Genomic DNA, 16,304 nt, shown 5'->3' with positions numbered 1-16,304 from the left:
AAGCTGATGTTCTTTCCATAATAAGAAGTTAGTAAATAAGGTTTGTACAAGGAAAACTTTTTATTTGGAAAAAAAAAGTAGTCAGTCTACTCTTGGTAGTTCACAAATATCCCATCTGTTAAAAATCGGAATTGATGCTCAAAATAATGAAACCTATAGGAGTAATGGCCTGTATTGATTTTAGTAAATACTGTTTAGAATATTTGCTCCTTTTTGTTCAAGTTGATTACTGTTTATTTACAAATAAGAATTTATTATTGATATAGTTTGTTCCTTCAGTAGTCATATTGACTAGGTGTGGGAATGACACAGCCCTGATTACAAGTTGCTCACAGAAGCATAGGGGAGGACAGACAAATAAATACATAATAAATCATACCGTGGGATATGTACTAGGCTGCAACTTAAAGGTGCTGGGGAACATCTAGGAATAGCATTCAATTTATCCTGGGGGCATTAGAGAAGACTTCTAAAAGTTTTAGACTACTATTAGGGGTTAGCTAGATTATTGGGAATAGTGAGGGTAGGGAGAAAGAGGAGGCAAGGCAGAGAATAGGATGGTACAAAAATGCAGAGATGAATGAAGGAGATACAAGAGCAGGGACGGCATGTTAAGAGAACTTTGGTTAGTGTGTTGGGCTGTAACACAGAAGGAATTTATGAGAGATGAGACTAGGTTGGATGATGCTACTATAAGGAATGTGGATTTCTGTTGTCTGAAGTTCTTGAGTAGAATAATATTTGCAGTAGTAGAAATAGGGGTAGCATGAGTAGCAGCTGGGCTAACATTTATTAACTTTGCCTCATTATCGTTTTTAATCCTTAGTGTCCTTCCCATCTTATTTTCATAAAGTATTTTTATATTTGAAAGCTAAAGCAAATTTAAGATAGCATTATTAGCAACTTCATTAGTTAAGTCATCCTTTATTTTAAATTTATAGAAATACCATAGATGGACCATAGTTGTTATCACACATTTGGAGTGAGACAGGATATAAATCAATGTATTGATTTTAAACTTTGAAGTTGTTCTTTTAAACAGTCAACTTAGTTCTTTAAATTCTTAAAAACAGCTTTATTGAGGTATAAATGACATACAATAAAATGCACATTTCAAAATGTACAGTTTGATAAGGTAGACACGTGTATACACCTGTGAAACAGTCACCATAATCAATATAGTGACCGTATCTGTCAACCCCAAAAAGTTTCCTCATGCCCATTTGTAATCCCCACCTGTTGGCCCTCTTTCTCTTGATCTTTCCCAAGCAAGCACTGTCTGCTTTCTGTCCCTATAGATTAGTTTGCAGATTCCTTAAATGCCTAAAGATCACCTTGGATCTGTTCTATAGTTTCTGTAAATGTGTTCTCCAGGAATAGGTAACATTTACCAAAATTCCTAACACACATATGTCCTTATCTAATATTTTATCTGAACATGAACCTCTTGTGTTCATTTTGAAGCACTCTGAAGAAGGGGTTCAGCCGAAAAATATCTGGATTTTAATTTTTTTCCCTTTTTAAAAAATTTATTTTTATTTTTCTATTGTTCAAGTATAGTTGTCTCCATTTTCCCCTCATCATTCCCCTACCCCAACCCCAGCCATCCCTACCTCCCACCCTTGATCCTACACCCATTTGGCTTTGTCCGTGTGTCCTTTATTTATGTTCCTTGAATATCTGTATTTTAATGAAGTTATTATCTTTCTCTATTTAGAGAGAGATATTTGCCAACAAATGTCCTTCTATATCATTATTTTAAGTGGTTGCATAGTATTTTTTTCCTATTGTTAGATGTGTTTGAATTTTTTGAGACAATTTCTCCCTGTTAGATATTTAGGCTGTATCTGTTTTTTTTTTTTTTTTTAATAGTCATACAACAAATATCTATCACACTTTTACTGTTTGTTGGGCACTGTTCAAGGAATCGACTTGCATACGACAGATAGGACCCTGCCTTTAGGAATTTACCTGGCAGTGGAAGACAGAGAATGAATAAACAAACCAGTGAATGAGGCCATTATAGATTTCTAATCAGCACCATGAGGGAAATAAATAGGGGAGGTGGGACAGAATGCTTGGGCTGGGGGCTGGGGGAGATGGCATGCTGCTTTAGAGGGGCAGGTTAGGGAGACTTCCCTAAAAAAGTAGCCTGAGAGGTGACAAGAGCTATAGGGAGACATCCTTTGGAAGAGGGCATGACAAGGGTAAAGGCTCTGTCTGACATGGTTATCTTTTCTTCATAGGGTAGCAGCTAATTAAAGACAAACTTTTTTGGACCATTCTTAATGTTCTTCTTATAAACAAATTGAAAGAAGGGAAATATTTTTAAATTTATAAATGCTATGTGAAGAGGGATACATTTCAGAAATACAGTGAGTGAGAATACTGGGTGGATAAGTTCCTTGGGCAACAATAATAAATGGCAACTAATGAAAAAATAATTAAAGGAGTTGTTATATAAGATGATGGATAATAAGTTAGGGGTCTTTAGGAAACAGAAGAGCTGAGAAAATTTATTCATTCAACAAGTACTGAGCGTCTTCCATGTGCAAAACAATGCCATAGGTACATAAAGACACAGGAGTAAATAAAACAGATAAAAGACACTTCCCTAGTGGGGCTGGCATGAGACAGTGACCAAATATAAACTATTAGGTGGATAATAAGTGTTTTGAAGAAAACTAAAAGAATAATTTCATATAATTGTTATATTTTAATAGTTTTTGAATTATTCCCAACATGTATTATCCTAGTACTTATAACATTATTCTAATATATGTGGAAAAATAATCTAATGTACCTACATATTTCAGTCTTTTTTTGTGTATTTCCAAAATGTGTCCAGAGGGTGATCTCATTCACTCTTCTGATTTTCAGCTGGCATCTCTATGTAGTTGATAGTTATAACAGGCCTTTCATGAAGACTCTTGTTTCATACCATTTTTGTGTCTCAAATGGGATGTCTGGAAAGCAACTCAAGTTTAAATATAGAAGAGAGATTACTCATTCCACCTCCACCCCAATCTGCCTCTTCTTACTTTATCATCATGTTTTTGTGCTATATCTTGTATGTGCTCTATTATCGTCTGTTTTATACCTTAGTTCTAAGGTTGGGACCAAGAACAGAATTGTATACGTAGTGCACAGATTTATTATTTTGACTATAGAGCTAATAAACATGAGATGCTTAGGGAAAAAAACGTATAGGATAAATTCAAGATAATTGGGTTATTAATACAAGTTTTCAATTTAACTTATAATATCAGTGTTTTTTCCTGATTATTTTTTCTGGGCCTTGTCAATCTTTATTTGTACTTTCTATTGTGAAAGTATATTGAAACTTAGATCACATAATATTTTAAGTCTAAATGGGTAAATAAGGATTTTAGGACTAAGAGAAGTTCTCTAATTCTGATGCACTGAAATTTAAAGATTCATTTCCTTATGCCTTTTCTCTTAAGAAATTTTGAAAGATTACATTGAGTTTTTCTTTCAGTTCCTAATATTTATTTGTTAAGTGAGTTAATAAACTTTGTTGTGGCTTTTCTGTATAAAGGAACCTCAAACTTTTCTCATATTTTAGAGTGAAGATTTGATTTTTTTGTTAATTTTATATTCTTTTAAAATACATATGTATGATTTTTATATTTTTCCCATTACCATTTAGTCCCTTTATCCCCCCTCCCCTAGCAACTACCACACTGTCATCCGTGTCTGTGAGTCCTTTTTTCTTTTTGCTCAATCCCTCCACCCCCTAACCTCCCCGCACTCCCACCACTAGCTGTCATCTGTTCTCCATCTAGAAGTTTGTCTCTGTTTTGCTTGTTAGTTCAGTTTGTTCATTAGATTCCACAAATGAGTGAAATCATATGGTATTTGTTTTTCTCTCACGGCTTATTTCACTTAGAATAATGTTCTCCAGGTCCATCCACACTGTAGCAAAGGGTAAAACTTTCTTCTTTTTTATGGCCTAGTAAAATTCCGTTGTGTAAATGTTCCACAGTTGTTTTATCCACTCATCTACTGATGGACACTAAGGTTGCTTCCACATCTTGGCTATTGAAAATAACGCTGCCATGAACACAGGGGTGCTTATGTTCTTTTGAATTAGTGTTTTGGGTTCTTTCAGATATATTCCCAGACGTGGGATTGCTGGGTCAAAAGATAGATCCATTTTTAATTTTTTGAGGTATCTCCATACTGCTTTCCACAGTGGCTGCACCAGTCTGCATTCCCACCAACAGTGCAAAGGGGTTCCTCCTTCTCCACATCCTCTCCAGCACTTGTTTTGGATTTATTGATGATAGCCATTCTGACAGGTGTATATTCTTGATATAAAGAATGGTTAATTGGGAAATGGAAAAGTTTGTTAATACTTAAATGACTTTCCAGGTTGCACATGATTTTCCTTTTTTCCCCTAGGTTTGTTAAAGTTTTGCACCGTAGGGTTTTGCGGAATTGGGAGCCTAATTGATTTCATTCTTATTTCAATGCAGGTAAGTTAGTTTTAATCTAAGAGATGAACTATTTTGACATTCAAATTTGAGTTCTGTGATCTTTCCCTGGTATATTTTAAATGTATTAGAAAGCAGTTAAGAATGCTTTTTCAGTTTTTCTTCAGATGCTAGATCCAAGGGACCATAGCTATGTTTCCATGTAACATTTTCCAACCTATGCTATACCAAGGAGGATTTCTGAAAGATATAATACCTTCATAAAAAAAAAGGATTCTATGATCAAATATGATTTGTAAATGTGGGTTCACCTGAGTTAAAGAGATTCCTTTACTGGATAACTTCTCAGACTCTTTATAGTTTGTTTTATGAATCTCTAAGAAGGATTGAGGCTATGATAGTCACAGCCACGTGGTCAGTTACTGTAATTGGATATTGATGGGAATTTGAAATTTACATATGGACATATGGAAGCAGAAATAAGATTTTCTTTTGTATTGGACAGGCACTCAATATTAGTATTTTCTTGTTTGCAAATTATAGAAACTAAAATCCAGCTGGCTTAAGCCAGAAAGAAAAAAGGAAGGTCTGGGTTCTCCTTAGATAATTGAAGAGTGGGACTAGGCTCAGGCAAGACCAAATCGATGTAATCAAGTGACGTGTCAGGACTCTCCTGACACTCCTCTCTGCTTCTCTGTGTTCACCCGTTGCTGCTGCTGCAGTGGTGTGGAGGCAGGCGTGGTTTGTGAAATGCTATCCTTAGGCATTTAAAAGTGCCACCAGATGTTTTTTGTTAAATTGTACTGAACTGGTTGTGGTTAACTCATGAGGATTTTTAAGTTAGAGAAAGATGAATTTATCATAATAAATGTCACAAAACAGCATTTCAGTAAGCACTTATGGAGCACCTAATGTCTTCAGCAAGTGTGTCAGTGTGTATTGTGATCATCATCAGTTTTGCTCTTCTTTCTCATACATACAGTATCAATTCGGTCGGCTTGATGGTATCCTTATGCTTTAAAAGAAAGTCAAACTCTAGGAGATTTTTGGTAGCATACTGTGAGGAGGTACCATACTGTGAGGAGGAGGCAGCATATGGACCAATAAGATACCAGAATTAAACAAGGAAAATATTTGGTTTTAAAGTTGGATTTTTCCTGTCTTTATGCGTAAACATATGCTTAACCAAATATCCTGCCTTCTCTGACGTTGGGACAGACAAGCAGGCATGAAGAGGCTAAGGTACTTGTGCACATATGTTTAGAAATGGGTTTCTCACTTTAAATGAGGCTCCAAGGAATTTAATGTATTATCGGGATTCTTTAAGATATCCAGGATTCAGTGTCTTTGAAACTCAACCATTAGTTAATATTTTCACACTGGTTCTTTGGTGATATCATTACTTTATAGCTTCATATCAAATTACAGAGCTTATTTGATTTAGCCACTGCTTTCTGGTATATGTATTCCTAAACTTTTCAGGACAGATAGTTCTTTCTTGAAAATCTGGAATTGAGACTATTACATTAAGAAATTATTGAGCTAGATTTAGAATGTTTGAATTTCTACAGTACATTTCCCTAAATAAGACCTTTTAATAGATATGGCCACTTCAGACTGCTTTCACTCTGGGGGAAAGTAAATCAGTCTCAAATGCAGCCAAATAAGACCTGTAGCCTTATTCTAAATGTCATTTAATATACTTAACATGTGATGTTGACTACATCAGAAAATAATTTTTCAGCAAATTAAATAAATTTTTACTATAAATATCATAAACAATGTCACAAATAAATTTTTGTCACAAATAGTTTTTCAATTTCTCATGAACTTTCTATATTTTTCCATCTTTTTTTAATTGTTCTTCTTTACTTCTTCATTCTCTCCACAACAGTTTTTTTTTTTTTTGCCATTAAATATTATTCCCCAATGAATAGCAATGTTTTTCTATTGGGCTGTGGTCCCAGAAACATATTGTACTTGAACTCAAGACCTATAAAAACATACTTTGCTTCACAGTGTTTGTAAAAAAAAATCCAGGAAAATTCTCTTAAAAAAAGATCTAGTTATTTCATTTTTGAACAAAAACAACAAAGTATAATGTACATATTGCTAAAGTAAGCTTTACTTGTTGCTATATGCACTGAAAATACTTTCATGAGTTTATCTGTTAATAAACTTTTGAAGTTTCTTTTTTTTGGTTGCTGCTGTTCTTAAAATATGCAAGTGGCACTATATGAATGAATGGCATGAAATAATGCACAGAATTGATTCAGTTCTTTTGTGCATTCAACAAAAAATCTAAATAATATGTGTAGCATATAGTTTTTTAGTTATAGGTAACTATTGTGTATAACTACTATGTATTTATAAGGCAATTCTGAAGATTCTGAAACATCTATCTGCCCTGGCCAGTGTGGCTCAGTTGAGTGTCGCCAGTTCAATTCCCAGTCAGGGCACATGACTGGGTTGCAGGCTCTGTCCCCTGTCCAGGCATGTGTGAAAGGCAGCCAACTGATGTTTTTCCCTCATGTCAATGTTTCTCTCCCTCTTTTTCTCCCTCCCTTCCCCTCTCTCTAAAATAAATAAATACACGCATACATACTTACATGCATACTAAAAATAGATTAAACACTCATTCTTTTGTGCTTGTATATTTTGAGTGCACCATGAAGGATAGATTAGATAATTTAAGTTTTTCTGTTTTAATCAGAAAAAATAGAATATTTTATTTTATTTAAACCTCTTTTCTCACAATCTGGACATTTTAAAAAAGATTTTATTACTGTATATGGAATCATACAGTAATTGTTCTTTTATGTCTGACTTATTTCACTTTGCTGATGTTTTCAAGGTTCATTGATATTGTGGCATATATCAGAACTTTATTCCTTTCTATGACTGAATAATATTCCATTGTATGTATATACCATATTTTGTGTATCCATTTTTTTCTGTTGAAAGACTCTTGGTTTTTTTTTCCCCCCACAGTTGGGCTGTTGTGAATAGTGCTGCTATGAATATTTGTGTACTGGTGTCTGTTTTAAGTCTCTTTTTGGTTCTTTTTGGTATATCCTGGGAGAAGATAAATTTTTAATAAAGCCAATTGAAGAGAATATCTTCATGACCTAATATGGGTTAAGCCTTGTTAAACAAAATCCCAAAAAACATAAACCATAAAGAAAAAAATTACTGAATTTGATTATGTTAAAATTAAGAAATTATGTTTTAAAGGATACCATAAACAAGTTAATTGACTGAGTAAAAGGATACTAGCAACAAGAATTGATATGTAGAATACACAAATAATTTCAAATCAATAAGAAAATGATAAGGAGGCTTAAAGTTAAATGAGCACAGTAAACTAATAGGTGATTCACAGTATCACCCAAATAACTAATAATATGTAAGTAAAGAGATACTTCTAGGCATTTACTCTCCAAAACTCATACTCCTGTCAGCAAGGGGACGTGTGCAAAGATGTCTGTTATAGCACCGTTTGTGGCAGCAAGAAGTCGGAATCAACCCAGGTAGGTACACTAATAGGAGAACGGATGCGTCCTCTGTAACACTAGGCAGTAGGACGTGCATCTACTGAGATGTACATACAGCTACATGAAAATGTCTTAAAATCATAGTGTACTGTGAGAGTAGTTTAAAATGAACAAGAGCTATAACAATGTTACTCAAATAAATTAAAATTACATATTCAGAGAACATCATGTGTTTCTCAAGGATAAATATGTATCCAAGTCACATACCGAATTCAGTGCATGCCCATTTGTGTGGGTGCCTGTGTGTGGGTGGGTGGGTGTTGTAGAGAATTAGAGTGGAGATTAAAGATAAAGAAAACAACAGGAAGTTTGGTGACCACTTCTTAACATTCTTTAATATGTATTTCCAAAGTTTTCTGATTTACCCTTCTTGCTGTAGACTTTGCACCTACAGAGAAACTTACTCCTTTATGTAAACAACTCAAGATTATTTGCACCTAAGCCACAAATAAAATTTCATAGTGAAAATAATCAGAAATGATATGAAAGGAGAAATTAAATTTCATCCCATTCTTTCAAACCACCAGCCATCTTCATAGGAGGAGGGTGGGGTAGGACAAAAGATACCCACGGCAAATCCCTGGAATTTGTGAATATCACCTTATATGGAAAAAGGGTCTTTGCAGATATGATTAAGTTAAGAATCTTGATATGAGGAGATTATCCTGGATTATCTGGGTGGGCCCTATATTCAATTCAAGTGTCCTTATAGGAGACAGGAGGAAAAGACACAGACACAGAAAAGAAGGTAGTATGAAGACAGAGGCAGAGATTGGACATGGCCCCAAACCACAGAATGCCAAGGAACGGTGTTGCTACCAGAAGTTAGAAGCAGCTTCTGTTGGATTCTCCCCTACAGTATCTGCAGGGCATGTGGCTCTGTGATGCCTTGATTTCAGGCTTTGGCCTTCAAAACTGCAAGAGAATAAATTTCTATTGTTTTAATCCACTAAGTTTGTGGTAATTTATTACAGTAGCTGCAGGAAACTAACATGGAGGGATACGAAGTCACTTTCTTTTGGCTTTCAGCCTTCTCACACCAGTGACATTGACCACCATTGTACAAAACAATTTCCCAAAGTGTTAGAGGTCCTCCTGTTTCCCCTCTTGTAAGATGAAGACCTGTAGCAACCTCTGATTTCATTAATTGGAGTGAAGTGTGTAACTGGTTTTTCTTCTTCCCGTAGGTTTCAGAAATTGCCCAGTATCAAAGGGAAATACTTCTTGTATACTATTTGGCTTCAAGCTATTTTTAGAGAGATCAACTCATAATTTTAGGTTTCATACTCTGTTATCAATAAACAAATGGATATAGGCATATTTAGTAAAAAAATTCCCAGCAGAGGTTATTCTTAGAGATTTGTAATTTTATAATTAACAATACAATAATATAAAAAGGGGATTTATAAGTGTATGTAAAATACTTAAAAACAGGCTAAATCTTTAATTTTGGTGGGGGAATATGGATTTGAATAATGAAGCCTTTAAAAGATGATAGTTTTCTTAAAAATTAAGGAGGGAGAACAAATTCTTTGATGGGATAATTCATAGAAAAGTACATTGACTACCTTATAGAGGTCTTTGCATTTAAATGTAATTATGGAAGATCTTAAAAAGTACTATGTAGAACTGCGCATTCTTCTGTTCCTCATTATGTGGGCAAGAAATCCTGAGGTCCAGGGAGGATTCATCTTATAGCTAGTTACTGACAGCTTTTTCTTTAGGTTTTCCTTTCAGTCTAGTGTTTTACCACACCGCCTTAATTTGCTTGTTTTTGCAGCAGCTCTTCCAGTTATTTTAGCAGAGAATGGCAACTGGTGCAGTGTTTTGGTGATCTGGCAGTGGTGTGTAGGAGGCATTCATGACAAGAGTGTGATCAGTTTTTGGCTACAAGTAACCTCAATTTAAATTGCCTTTAATAATATAATTTATTATATCATATACCGAGAATCTGGTGGTAAGGTAGTTCTAAGATTTGTGCATTTAGAGCTGAAGGACATAATAAAGGACCCAAAACTATCCTTCCTTCCTTCCTTTCTTCTTTCTCTTTGCCATCTTCAGGTCCTTTGGTTAGCATCACTTTCCTACCTAGTTACTTTCAGAGGCAGAAAGTTTCCTCTCACACATTGTAGAGGGGCTCCACCCGCAGGGCCCCCCCCCCCCCCGGCCGCCATGGATGAGAAGTCTACCAAGACATGATCTGCCTGGGGAGGAAAAGTGGCCAATCTCTCCAAGGAGAAGGGCCAGGAGCCTGTTCCTCAATGGGCTTTTATTGGGTTTAATTTGCATAGGAATACAGGGCATATATATGTAAAGGTCATCAATCACTGTCAGGCAGTAATGATCAAATAGTAGATAACACTCATAGAACTCTGAGGGCTTATTTTTAGTCAGGGTCAGATAGCTAAAGGGCCATAGAACTTTGGGGAAACTCATTCCTACTTAGACCCCTATCATTTAAATTGAGGGTATTAGCAAAGTAGGTTTCATAGGATTTTATATATTCTTTCTTAAGCTTGATTGCCCCAGGGAACCGCCCTTTCCAGCACAGGCTGCACCCACCTCTGGCATTGTTTCAGGTTTAGGTCCAGCAGGGGAAGTAAGGCAGCCAAGAGATTAGGAGACTTCTTGCAGACAGAATGAGGACTCAGGCTATGTCAAAGCCAAGGGGTGAGGGTCTGTCACCCCCTTTTTCTATACCCCACCCCAGTCCTTCCCTGAGGGCCCCTTCATGACCATGCCTGTCTTAGGTTGTCCCTCCTTTGAGGAATCCTACCCAGCATTGGCTGACCAGTCATCTGCCTGGGGCCAAGCAGGGTGAGGTGAAAAGGGGGCAGAGGTCATCTTCCCTAGGAGGAAGATGAGCTTTGTCTCCTAAGTGGCTTATGGTCCCAAGGTCCTTTACTGAGCCTTAGCCACAGGGGGATTACAGCTTCTGAAACCAGGCGGGGCAGTTCCCAACAACACATCTCTTCTTAAACAGGCCCCACTGAACTCGTTTGAGATGATTGGACAGAATTCCATTACATGCCCAGGCTAACCAACCTCTGGAAAGAGGATTGGAATTACCATGACAGAACTAGTTGTTGAGGAACCAGAGTCACATAGTTTGAGGGGAACTAGAGACAAAATTGGATCATGTATTACCAGGTAATAAAACTGTAAACTGAGGTTATCTTCTCTACAGGACAGGGGAAACAAAACAAAAATAGCTGTTATTTTTCTGCATGTTAACTGCTAACTTGACAAGGTTGTAAAGCATCTGGGTCCTAATCAGTTTTCAGTTAAATAGTTACATTTCCTGAGAGAGTCAAGTGAGCCTCAGGTGAGCTTATTAGAAATGCATGATATGAAAGGGTCACCCAATAATACATTTTCCTTATTTCCAACTTCTGAGTACTGTTTTGTTAAACAGGATTCAGATTGTCAAGAGAGATGGCATAGGAAGAGAAAGATAATAGGACAGTAGGCCCAGTTCCAATCTATGCACATTCTCCCAAGTTACACAGTTTTTTTACCATTTGATTTGACCTATATATACTGGCTGGGGCTTACCCTTTTGTGTGTTTCCCTTATACAGACTCAAAACATGTTATTTCTAGTCACCCATTCTTCTCTTCCTTGGCTTCTTAAAGTTGTTTCCTCTGTGACTTGGCCACTAAAAAAGTTTTAATTTTTACTTAAGTTCATAAATAACATTCATAAATGTCAAAGCAAATCAATTTATTTAAAATTAGGCAGTAAGTCAAAATGCACTATGGTACTCAGCATGATACCTAGTACATAAATGCTCTGCGTTATTTGAATGTTGACATTTACAGTCACTAGAATACGTTCCCTGTTGGCAGAATAGTGTCCTAATTAGTGTTATGTGTATAATACCTCGCACAGTGCCTGGAATATTATGGGAAATAAGTATCTCTTGAATAGTTTTTAAAACTAAATTCATTTTAAAAATGAAGAATGCTCTATAGCACTCTTCATCAGACTCTGGTTATATAAAACCTCAAATAATTTTTAAAAAAATTTTCACACTCTGCATGTTTTCAAGTTGGCATTTAAGTTTTCCATCATAAAATAAATTATTTGCAAAGGATGTAATTTTTAGTTTGCAAACATTTAAATGAAACTGTTACATTAATTTTAAAACGTATCTGACAATATAAATACTATAGAGTTTTAAATACCATTCTCTTTTAAAAAAGACACAAATGAACCCATCACTATTATAAATTTTACATTGTTTCTTTTTCCTCCTTGAATTTTTATTTCTATTTTTATTCTCCTGCAGAATTTTACCCTAATGTGTAATATATATTTATGCTTGAAAATCTTCTACTGATCATCTTATGCATTAAAATTAAGAGGTTTTAAATTTTCTGTGATTTCTGGATCAAGTTGTCATTGTAATTATTAATGATATACAATTATGCAAAACAGCATAAACATGTTACAAATTTTAGCAAATAATATTTAAGCAAAAAAAAGAAGTAAAGTAAAATGGCAGAGCATATTTTTGGACTCTTGATTTCAGGAGATTTCCCCAAGTCCAGTATTTTGAATTATGTCTTTGTTTGGCACATCAGAGGTTTTTGTACCTCAAGGCAATGTGCCCTGGTAAGACTCAGGATATGCCTTGATGGGAGGTGTCTTTACTGTAGTCAAGTTAGAGAAAGGACCCCAGGGAAAAGGAAGTGGGAAGGGGATGTAGCATGATGCCTCCACCGAAGCTGGTATTGGGGGATCACTTACAAAGAGCACGTATGGGAATTAAGAATCTGAAAATTTATTCCCTTCAAACTATCTGGGCTCTCACACACGGTGGTTAAACTTTGTGTACCCCTAGGCCTACAGCTTAAAGATTGCTGCTTTAAAGCATAATTTGTAGAGATCATATTAACTATATAGTCAAAAATGTGATTAAGGGAGCAAGATGATTATAATGGAGCTTTTTTTCCCTAGTCACACTGCCTTATTTTCCACAGGGAGCCTGGCCTGGCCAGTCAAACTAATCCTATTCCTTGGGATACAGTAATTTGTCCAGCAATAGGCACAAACACCAAGCAGATCAATCAAAGTCCTTCCCTGGAACTAGTATAAAAACACTGAGGAAGGAAATGTTTATTTCTATTGGGATCTACCGAGCTGTGGATATGTGAATTTAGAGCTGTTGGCAGCCAATTGGGAGTGCCTCTCTGCAGATGAAGGAAGGCAAGCAGAGCTAAGCGAAGAGGCAGGGAGGCCCAACCAGAGTCCTTCCTCATGGGGCGTGGAATTTCAGTCCTTGAGGCCTTGGTTCCTGCAGCTCATTCGCTCCTGTAAACTTCCCCAGTATCTTTTCAGCTACATGAATCACTAAATTACTTTGTGTGTGTGTGTGTGCTTGAGTTAGTTTGAATTTTATAATGGCGCTACTGAAATAATTTTATTAACAACTGACAAAAATTAAAAAGTATTGTGAAAATATCTTTTGTAAAATGACTAATTTCGAAAACTTTCTTTTCTAGATTGTTGGACCTTCAGATGGAAGCAGTTACATTATAGATTATTATGGAACCAGACTTATACGACTGAGTATTACTAATGAGACGTTTAGAAAAACACAGTTGTATCCATAAATATTTTTAAAAGAAACAGTAAGTGATGTGTTTATATAATCTTAATTATTGTCCATTATCTTTGTGAATTATGGGAATTTGTGATCCGTAGGAAATTGAAAAGATCATTTAGTGCTGTGAACTCTCATTTGGCTTCTCAGGAAACACAGGTCTGCATATGCCCGAGGGTCTCTAATCCTTTGTAAAGGATTTTCATGTATCTCATTGCTCCTGCAGTTCTCAGTTCAGACTCTTTTTCTTCACAGTGAGTATAGTTAAAGGACCAAGTTCACAGGGAAAAAATAACATCAGAACAAAAAGATACTCTGCAGTATATGATGGTTACGATGAAAGTACATGTTGTAGATAGTTCAATAAAGCTTATCTTTTCTGCTGTCTCTCTCTCCCATGATCTCTAAACCTCCTCTTTCTTTTCTTCTCCTTTCCTAAACCTGAAAGCTGATAGAGTCTCAGCCCTGAACTACCCTTAAGTACTTATTGTAACCTAAAGTTTGGCTCTGCCCATGAAAATTATTAATTGGCCTCAGCTTTAAATAGGTAATACACTTGGAGAACTCAGAGATGCCATTAGTCTTCCTGCTTCAACTCTCTGCTTCTCCAGGACTCTGCTACTGTAAGGGTTTTATTTCCATGACTGCACATTAGTCTGTTCTAATAAGTAATCTTCCAGGAATGCTAGGTTTTTCTCAGGAAAACAATTTCCTGGTATAACCATTCTCTATAATGGGGAAGTCCTATACGACATGGAGGTGATTGTTCACCTTGAATGCCTAGCAGCTTTTAGAGACAGGGCAGAGAGAGAGACAGGCCAGCTGTGCTGGCCACAGTCAGTCCTCGGGCTTTCAGTCCGCTCTGTCTCAAGAGTGTGTCTAGAGGCCAGGAAATGAATAGACATTTATTTCTATTTATGTTGTAGTGTATAAATAGGATATGAAGTAAAATTTTGCCCTTAAGGTAGATTTTTTTCTTTTCAAAATAAAATTATGGGATATGCTTTATAGATGTTGTCATAAGTTTGAACAATGATAGACCCTGTCAAGATCTGAGAAAGTTATTTAACTGATTGTCCAAAAAGTTGTTCAAATCATTTCTTATAAACTGTTAAAAGTCTTAGAGTTTAAAATTGAGTTGAAGCTTAGAGATCCATCTGCCTCTATTCTTACCAGGGAACAACAAATTGAGACTAAGGAATTTGAGACAAAGACACAGTCAGTGTAATCAGCGTGCAACTGAATCCCGCATCTAGATCTCTGTCAGTCCCGCTGGTTGCTCTCCAGCTCCCTCTCCACTCTACCAATTATATCATTTTGTATGAAGCATCTGCATTTTGGGAATTATAGCTCTTTATGAGAAAGATTGAGTAGTTTCACGTAACTTTATTTTCATACTGTAAATTGTTGTGTCCCATTCGAAGGTATATAGATTGTTCTCAAACCATAGTGTGTAAAAATTAAGCAAATGTAATTTAAAATGTAATTCCATCCTCTGTGGCCTATTATATAAACATTTAATTGGGATTCCAGACTAAATTTGAAACTTAAAACTCGAAAGTCCTGTTGGGAGGGCGGCTCTCTGCATTGTCATTCATTCGGTTGCCCTACCGTATACATAGAAGGCTCCAAGAGTAAGAAAACTGTTTGAAGTGAGTGAAGTATGGCAGTGCGCTCCTACAGTAACCTCACTGGACTCTGCTGAAGTATTGTGCTTTAATTATTTCTTTTTTCTGTTTCAGGATTGGGCCGTGTTGATTTTAATAGTGAGCTCTCAGTATGCGGATTTCCAGATTTTCCTTTTTCCTTCTTCACATGCCATTTTATGGATTCCCTGTCGTTCTTGGTTGTTGCTAATGTTTTTGTTTTGTTGTTCAGTTGAAAACATTTTATTCTGAGGTTTATTTAATAGGACTTTCTTTGAGAGCTGTATAATGATAGTCGTTCTTAGGCTACTGTCTCTGTGAGATAGATAGCTTATTACCCCAATATTCTTTAATGTGTTTTCCAAAGGCAAGTTGCCACTTGTCTTTTTTCCTTCTGAAAAATAAAAGTGTGATTTACTCACATTTTGTAGTGCTTTGTTATTAAGAAACCTTAAATATTTAATGAAGCTGGCTTCTGCATTTTGATCCTTCAAAGTAGTTAATCCATGGTGTGAACAAACACCATTTATATTGCCTGGGACGCAGTCTACTGTAGGACGACCCTCCTGGTTTTCTGTAGCTTTCAGACCTGTCTTTGCCTGCGTACCCAAGGAGCTAAAGATCATCGGGGAGTCTGAAACCTTGAGGCAACGTGGATGCTTCTGGCATTGGTTCAGGCCTCTGAAGTGTGAACTTTTTCCTTTTAGCTTTGAGAGTGATGCGCTAGCTTTTGAAAGACCAGATGCTGACTCATCTAGCTCAGTGCAGTTACATTTGAAGTTGGATGGACAAGGTGGGAACACTGAACAGATGATTAATGTCTTCCATCTGTTAGCACTGCCAGACAGATGCTGGACAAGTGCCCGAAGGGATGCACTGGTGTCCGAAGGAAGCAGCACCTGCATATTAGCACTGGTTTTCTTTAGCATGTTTTAGAAGGGTTTCAAGAAGGTGGAAATATATGAAATGATGTGTCCCCATAATTCTATCATGTACTTTCTTTATTAACAGGCGCACCCATTTCAAAACTACTGGAGCC

At 36.2% G+C, this 16,304-nt stretch overlaps 1 protein-coding gene across 1 annotated transcript in view; it reads left to right on the top strand.

The window, feature by feature from the left end:
• Positions 1–15,688, top strand: part of TM2D1 (TM2 domain containing 1) — a 38,806-nt gene extending 23,118 nt beyond the window's left edge. Inside the window, exons 5-7 of the mRNA XM_053920718.1 lie at positions 4,426–4,499; positions 13,519–13,647; positions 15,362–15,688. Of these exons, the coding sequence (XP_053776693.1) occupies positions 4,426–4,499; positions 13,519–13,629 (185 nt within the window). The 3' untranslated portion in view covers positions 13,630–13,647; positions 15,362–15,688. The remainder of the gene's footprint in view (positions 1–4,425; positions 4,500–13,518; positions 13,648–15,361) is intronic.
• The last annotated feature ends 616 nt before the right edge of the window (positions 15,689–16,304 follow it).

The sequence above is a fragment of the Desmodus rotundus genome, chromosome 3, assembly GCF_022682495.2.
Source record: "Desmodus rotundus isolate HL8 chromosome 3, HLdesRot8A.1, whole genome shotgun sequence".
In the NCBI taxonomy this organism is placed as follows: Eukaryota; Metazoa; Chordata; class Mammalia; order Chiroptera; family Phyllostomidae; genus Desmodus; species Desmodus rotundus.
This window is presented reverse-complemented; position numbering and strand designations above follow the sequence as displayed.